Source organism: Erinaceus europaeus, chromosome 17 (assembly GCF_950295315.1).
Source record: "Erinaceus europaeus chromosome 17, mEriEur2.1, whole genome shotgun sequence".
Classification (NCBI taxonomy): Eukaryota; Metazoa; Chordata; class Mammalia; order Eulipotyphla; family Erinaceidae; genus Erinaceus; species Erinaceus europaeus.
The window spans coordinates 65,590,426-65,598,544 of NC_080178.1; the positions used below are offsets into that span (position 1 = coordinate 65,590,426).

The following is an 8,119-nucleotide window of genomic DNA, read 5'->3' on the forward strand; positions in this document are numbered from 1 at the left end:
ACTGGGAGCTGATGGCCCTGGGCCCATCTGAGGAGGACTCGAGGGACCCCTCTTTCTACCCACTGCCCCTCCTTCTGCTCCCCCCACCCCAGGCATACTCTCCCAAGACACAGGAAGGGAAGAAGGAAACCAGCCCCGGGGCTGGCAACTGAAGGGCACCTGCTGTAGACCCTCTGGGCAGCAGCCTGCAGTCCCCACCCTCCCAGCAGGGAGAAGCAGAAGGAGGGAGGCGGAAAGCCAGAGAATAAATAACCCTGACCAGAAGAAGGGGGCAGGGACAGACGGACAGTACTCTGAGGTGCAGGCTTCCAGACCTCTTGATCCTATAAAAGACAGGCCTTTCTTCCAGGCAACCAAGGTGAGTGCAGGATGCCAGGGGCGGCAGTCCAGGGCTGAGGCTCCTACAGCCAGACCCTCCCGTTGGGATGCTGAGCCAGTGAGAAGCTGGGCTGTGGGCTGTGGGCTGTGGGCTGTGCAGAGCCAGGAGAGGGCTGGGGATGGGGCAGAGAGGAAGCATCTGACTCATAGGACTGATGGCCATTGCTAATGTGGGGGTGGTGTTAACAGACGCCGTGCAGTGGCTTCCAAGCAACATGTCAGTTATCGGTTCACTGGGGTTTGCTTCCAGAGCCTGGCTGGAGTTGGCCTAAACAAAGGTGAATAGGGGTAGGAAGACAGGTGGGGCTGGGCTGAGGTTAGTGTTGTGCTGGAAAAGTTTTTAAAAATTAATTATTTTTGGATATAGACAGAAAAATTGGGGGGGAAGGGGGAAATAGAGAGGGGGAGAGAGAGACACCTTCAGACTGCTTCATTCCTTAGAGGTGAGGACCAGGGGCTTGAACCTTGGTCCTTGAGCACTGTAATGTGTGCTCCCTACCAGGTGCGGCACCGGGCAGGCCCTGAACTGGGATTTGGTGTGTGAAGGGGACCAGTGGCAGTTTGCCAGGGTGGCAGAAGCTCAGTTTGTGCTTGGTCGGGACTCAGACTCTTTCAACCAGGGCTTCTTCAATGTCCTGCAAGTGACTCTTGGGCCTGACTCCTGTGTTGCTGTGACCTCAGCTTGGGGATCTCATGGCTGTAGTTGTGTTATTCTGTTTTCTGTGCTGGGAGCCTACCCCCACCCTCTCCAGACTCATTTTTGCCTCAAGACCTTTATACCACGTGTGGTCTCCTCTACCTGGAATCTTCTTTCCCTGGGACTTAACCTGGCTAGCATTTTCTTAGCACTCAGCTCTTAGCTCCTAGGTCACCTCTTTAGAGAGACTTTCACTGGTCCCTATCTTAGCTATGGCTGGCCTGACCCCCTTCTTCGCTATTCATTCACTCAGTCTTGTCCTCTGTGCCCTTATCTGTAATGTCTTCTGTGTATTGACCCTATTTATTTGCTTATATGAAAGAGATAGATAGATGATAGATAGATAGCAGAGCATTGCTCAGCTCTGGCTGATGGTGATGCTGGGGACTGAACCTGGGACCTCAGAGGCTCAGATATGAAAGTCTTTTTGCAGAACCATTATGCTACCCCCCAGCCTGCTTATTTACTTTTAATTTTTTTTAAAAAAATTATATTTATTTATTCCCTTTTGTTGCCCTTGTTTTATTGTCGTTGTTATAGCTGTTGTTGTTGGATAGGACAGAGAGAAATGGAGAGAGGAGGGGAAGACAGAGAGGGGGAGAGAAAGATAGACACCTGTAGACCTGCTTCACCACCTGCGAAGCGACTCCCCTGCAGGTGGGGAGCCGGGGGCTCGGATCTGGATCCTTGTGCTGGTCCTTGGGCTTTGCGCCACGTGCACTTAACCCATTGCGCTACCACCTGACTCCCTACTTTTAACTTTTAAAATTTCATTTCTTATTGTTTTAGATAGAGACAGAGAGGCAGAGATAGAGATAGATAGATACAGAGAGAGATAGATAGATAGATAGATAGATAGATAGATAGATAGATAGATAGAGACAGCTGCACCAAAACTTTCTTCAATGAATTGGGGGCTGGTCTTGAACCTTGGTCGCTCCCATGGCAAAGCAGTACACTATCCGAGTGAGCTATTTCACTGACCCTAACTGCCCTCTCTTTTTTGGAAAACACTCGCCTCCTATATGAACTTCACAAAAGAAATGGCCTTTTCTGTTCAGTCTCACTCTGAGCATGCTACAGGCACTCACTATGTGTTCCTTGTCCAGTCGAATGCTACTGTGCCTGCACCCCAAGTCCTGCTTGGCTTAACATTGCTAAGGGACACTCCAAGTCTTGACCCAGATGCCACCTCCTCAAGGAAATGCTCTGAGCCTCAAAACTGGGTGAGCTGTTGGTCCTTTTGGACCTGAGTCCCCTGTGTTTCCCCCATCCTAGAATTTATCATAAACTGTGATGGCTGCAAATTGGTCTCAATTCTTTCCCACCTTGGCTGGGATGAACTGTGCTGGCTTTGCATCTCCATGTTGTGTTTCCAGGGCTGACTCCACAGTCTGGCATGCAATGGTCAACCAGCATACAGTAGTCAATCCATCAGTAGTTGTTAAAAGAAAAAAAAAATCGGTGTATCAATCAACCTTTCAGCTCTGGCTCCCCCCCCCCCCATCAGCCAACAACCAGTGTTCCCATAAATATGCCAAGCTTTACAGGTCTGTATGGGTCAGCGTGTGTGTGTGTGTGTGTGTGTGTGTGTGTGTTTGGTGGAGCTCTGCAGGGAGGTGTTATCAGAGAACCCAGCTTCCTTTAGTGAGGACATTGTGGCTGGGGATCTGCTTTTGTTGAGTGTAGAAACTGCCAACTCCCACCTTTCCCTTCTCATTCTGTTTATTCTGAAAAAGAAGGGCCAAGGCTCTGCTAGGATCCAGCTGCTTTAGGAAAAATAAGTGTGGCAGAGGCAGAGAGGATGAGAGAAATTTGGAGGTGAATGCAGTTCTGGGAGTGGTAGTGAAAGCCCCCCCCTCCCCCCTTTAAGAACTCCGTGATGAGTTTCTATAATCCTTGGCAACTCAGTATTGTATCTGAGGCCTGCCTTGTTCTCTGGGCTGGGAGCTGGAGATAGGGGTTCCCAGGTACTTCTGGGCTTTCTGCCAGCGGCATTCTTTTCCAGATCTTCCCACAGAGGCTGGCAGGGCACCAGAAGGCTCCACCACACCACTCCAGGAATGAAACACTGTGAATTCTTTCCAGTACTTTTCTCTTCCTTCCTTTCCTGTCCCTTTTCTTCACTGGACACAAGTGAGAAAAACTCCTCAGGATTGCAGATTTTGAATGGACATTATTTTGAATCCCTTAGAAATTAATGTTGAATTCATCCTTATCAGGTAGATCCAATCCCCACTGCTCAACTCTTGCTTATGGTGGTGCTGGGGATTCAACTTGGAAGCTCAGAGCCTCAGGCATGAAACCTTTTGAGAACCCATTGTGCTGCCTCCCCAGGGCTGCTCTGTTCCTAAGGAGAATGGCAGGTCAATTGCTTGGCAGGTCAATTGCTTGACACAGGGACATATTGGAAAACATTTGGGTTTGACACTAAGAGATCTAACTAGTCCTCACCATCCTTATCTGTCAAATGAAATCAATGATGATTTCCCTGGCAGATTGCGAGGACTCTCTAGTCATGTAAGAAAAAAAGCATTTGGCAGAGGGTAAGGTTTTAAAATCTCCTTGTGGGACCTGCCCAAGTCACAGCCAGAGGTGTTGGGGATAAAAGAAAGAAGAGTGCCCATGGTTTGCTCAGCCTTTAGTTCAGGAGGGTCCACTTTTTTCTCTCTTGATTTCTTTTCAAGGGGTCTACTTGGGCCACGAGTCCTACTGGACTACACCTTTCTCCCCTACCATTTGGACATATTTTATTAGCTTTCAGAAAGTCAAGCACAATTCAAAACAGCCTAGAATATAAGGGGGGTGTACAAGCCTAGGAGTTAGACTAGATTAAATTTATGTTACCAGGCAACCACTAATCCCTGGGGAATATTATTGAACTCCTGGGGGATGCAAGTTTTCTCACCTAGAACACAGAGAAAATGCACAGACATTCTGTGGGGTAGAGCTGTTCTTAAGTTAGAGATACTCTTTATTTTTTCTTCCTCCTTCCAGGGTTGCTGGGATTTGGTCCCAGCACTACAAATCCACTACTTCTGGTGGCCATATTTCCCTCCTCCCATTTTTACTGGATAGGACAGAGAGAGCTTGAGAGGGGAGTGGGAGATAGAGAGGGAGAAAGATAGACATCTGCAGACCTGCTTTACTACTTGTGAACCTCCTTCCCCCAACCCTGATCTTTGTGCAGGTCCTTGCATTTAGTACTGCAAGTGCTTAACTGGGTGTGCCCCCGAGAGACCATCTTCATTCAATGCCTGTCATTTAGTAGTCACTGAAGTGATTCCTGTGACCTCATTCTTCGTGGGTCACAGAGTTCAAAGCCCCTGTTACCCCTCTCTGATTGCTTTGCCCAGGTCTCTCAGCGGGGAGGAAGTGTTGGTGGAGGCTGTGAGAGGGACTGGGTGGAGGCTGACCTGGTGCTGGGGACAGAAGCCCCAGAGACCAGAGTCGGGAAATGAGAAGATTAAAGCTTACAAAGTGTGTTTTCACTCTGTGTGTGTGGCTATCCTTCACATTTTTAGGACTTGCTAAGATAGTACAACTTTTCACCAGAGAAAAATCTCAAAAGTAGGTCTATTCCCTCATGGTTAGGACCTTTCTGAAAAGGAGGAGAAAGAAAAAGGAAAGTAAATATTGTTTTTTTTCTTTGAATGTATTTTTTTTCCCAAACAGAATGATTTAGCTCCAATTTCCTCCTGGGCTTGGAGCGCATCTAAATTGAGCTAAGTATCAACAGCTGCTTAGGCTGGGCATCTCCAGGTGCCTCTGCTGCCCCCTGGTGGAGTGTGGGGGATCAGACGTCTGGGGCCCAAGGGTGAAGGTGGTCCTGGGGTCCTCTGGTTGGCTCCTCTCTTCCTTCCTACACTTCTCTCCTGTTTCAGTCTTCTGAGGTACAGTCTCTTATTTTACCGCCAAGGACACCGGCCTCATTTTATGCTGAGAGGCACCTCACTTCCAGGCCTATCAAGGTCTTTCTCACTGGGATTTCAGGGAGAGTGCCCTATCAGTGCTCAGCTCTTGTCATTATCAGAAATGAACTGGGAGGCATGTTTCTTATGTTTATGCACACAGGGGGAAAAAAGTGCCTTAGAAATGATGATACAGGTTTTTTTTTTCTTCGGGTTGCTAGGGCCCAAATCCACCGCTTCTGGTGGCCTCCCCCACTCATTTAATAGGACAGAGAGAAATTGAGAGGGGAGAGGGGGGACAGAGAAGGAGAGAGGAATATAGACACCTTTAGACCTGCTTCACCACTTGTGAAGTGACCCCCTTCAGGTGGGGAGGGGGGGTTGGAACCCGGGTTGGTGAGGTATCCTTTCACATATTACTATGTGTGCTTATCCAAGTGCACCACCACCGGGCTTCTGATGATTCAGCTTTATTTTTTAAAAAATTTTTATTAAAAAGGAAACACTGTCAAAACCATAGGATAAGAGAGGTACAACTCCACACAATTCCCACCACCAGAACTCCGTATCCCATCCCCTCCCCTGATAGCTTTCCTATTTTTTTTATCCCTCTGGGAGTATGGACTCAGGGTCATTGTGGGTTGCAGAAGGTGGAAGGTCTGGCTTCTGTAATTGCTTCCCCGCTGAGCATGGGTGTTAACAGGTGGATCCGTACTCCCAGCCTGTCTCTCTCTTTCCCTATTGGGGCTGGGCTCTGGGGAAGCGGGGCTCCAGGACATATTGGTAGGTTCGTCTGCTCAGGGAAGTTATGTTGGCATTGTGTTAGCATCTGGATCCTGGTGGCTGAAAAAGAGTCAAGATATAAAGCAGAAGAAATTGTTGACTAATCCTGAACCTAAAGGCTAGAATATTGCAGATGAAAATTTGGAGTCTCCGTTTTGGAAAAAGCTAGTAGGTCTACTTTAGTTATATTCTAAGAGACCTATGACTTTATTAGTTTTTGCCTGAGCCTGACAGCTAACATGCAGGTGAAACCGAAGGTATTGTCTGGGGAGATGATGTCATGGCTGGAAAAAAGGCTAGAAAGCTGTATCAGGGAAGAGAGTAGCTCCCAACTATGGGAAAAGTGTATAAACATTGTTAACTGTTAACCCCATCAATTTGATCCTGGGCCCATATTCAGCACAGGAGCCTATGTAACCTCTGCATCCCTGTAGGTCTGAGCTCGCATTCTGTGGTCACAGCAGTGGCATGTGTTTTAATGTGAATGGAGCAGGGTTACTACAGTGAGGAGTGGTGAGAGATACTTTGGCCAATGCTGACAGTAGACCATTGGCCAAAGTCTAGTCATTTAGACAGTTGATAACAGAGATGCAATTTAGGTAGGCACTGGCATTAGAGTTTGGGTTTGAGAATAGGGTTTGAAGGTTGAGAGACAGAAGCATGGTATTTGGATTTCACGGGGGGAGAGGGTCTGACAATAGTTTTTCTTTGCATTCATTCCAGCCTCCCCTTGTCTGGTAGCTGTCGTAACTCCTTTCTTCACCATGGTGGGCTTCCCTGGCAATGGATCCAGCACCACATATTTCATCCTCATCGGCCTTCCAGGCTTGGAAGAAGCTCAGTTCTGGTTGGCCTTCCCACTGTGCTCTCTCTACCTCATTGCTGTCCTAGGGAACCTGACAATCATGTACATTGTGCGGACAGAGCACAGCCTCCATGAACCCATGTATATCTTTCTCTGCATGCTCTCTGGCCTCGACATACTTATCTCCACTTCATCCATGCCCAAGATGATGGCCATCTTCTGGTTCAATTCCACTACCATCCAGTTTGATGCCTGTCTACTCCAGATGTTTGCCATCCACTCCTTATCTGGCATGGAGTCTACAGTTCTGCTGGCCATGGCCTTTGACCGCTATGTGGCTATCTGTCACCCACTACGCCATGCAACTGTGCTCACATTGCCTCGTGTTACCAAGATTGGCATGGCTGCGGTGTTACGCGGTGCTGCCCTTATGGCGCCCCTGCCTATCTTCATCAAACGACTGCCTTTCTGCCGCTCCAATATCCTTTCCCATTCTTACTGCCTACACCAAGATGTCATGAAGCTGGCCTGTGCGGACATCCGTGTCAACGTCATCTACGGCCTCATTGTCATCATCTCTGCCATTGGCCTAGACTCACTTCTCATCTCCTTATCATATCTGCTTATTCTCAAAACTGTGCTGGGTTTGACCCGTGAAGCCCAGGCGAAGGCATTTGGTACTTGTGTCTCCCATGTGTGCGCTGTGTTCATTTTCTACGTGCCTTTCATTGGACTGTCGATGGTGCATCGCTTTGGCAAGCGCCACGACCCACTCCTTCCCGTCATCATGGCCAACATCTACCTTCTTGTCCCTCCGGTGCTCAACCCCATCGTCTACGGAGTAAAGACAAAGGTGATCCGGCAACGCATCCTTCATCTTTTCCAAGTGACCACTGATGCTCCAGACCCCTAGCTGTCAACGATCAAGCTTCCTTCTCACCCCAAATTCTTTGCCTTAGACTTTAGTGTCAATGTTTTGGAAAAAGGCATTTGGAAAAAAATTGTCTTACAAATGTAACTGATCCTTCAAAGAAGAAGCTGTTTGGAAACTCTCTATGTGAACAGGGTTAGTAGAACCACACGCTCCCAGTCTCCATTTGCAAATATTATTTTTCCCTCTAGTGCTTCACCAAATATAATTATTAAAAGCCTATGTGGCTGTGGATGGAGTCTTATTATTTCCCATTTATCTATTCAGTCCAGATTTCCAGATTTCTTAAACTGATAGTTCACATAACAGAATCAGTTTGGCACTTCTGAAGAACACTTACCAAAGACGTAAACATAGCAAAAGTACCTTTATCTTTTGTGTTCTGATAGAGTGAGAGAGAAACAGAGGGGAAGAAAGAAGTCAAGAGAAAGAGAGATACCTGCAGCACTGCTCCACCACTCGTGAAGTTCCCCTCCCCCCAGCCCAGGCATGTAGGGGCTCTGGGCTTGAACCCAGGTCCTTGTGCATGATAATTGTGCACTCTGCCAGGTGCACTACTGCCCAGCTCCTGGCAAAAATAAAATAAACACAAACTATAATGCAATAAAATAATC

At 47.8% G+C, this 8,119-nt stretch overlaps 1 protein-coding gene across 1 annotated transcript; it reads left to right on the top strand.

The window, feature by feature from the left end:
- Window positions 1-236: 236 nt before the first annotated feature.
- LOC103117463 (olfactory receptor 51E1) lies at window positions 237-7,648 on the top strand. The gene is made up of 2 exons (XM_007527520.2): window positions 237-358; window positions 6,493-7,648. The coding sequence occupies exon 2, from the start codon at window positions 6,534-6,536 to the stop codon at window positions 7,485-7,487; it is 954 nt and encodes a 317-aa protein (XP_007527582.1). The 5' UTR covers window positions 237-358; window positions 6,493-6,533; the 3' UTR covers window positions 7,488-7,648.
- Window positions 7,649-8,119: the final 471 nt, after the last annotated feature.

Coding starts and splice junctions, on each gene's coding strand:
- LOC103117463 (XM_007527520.2), top strand. CDS start 6,534: ATGGTGGGCTTCCCTGGCAATGGATCCAGCACCACATATTTCATCCTC.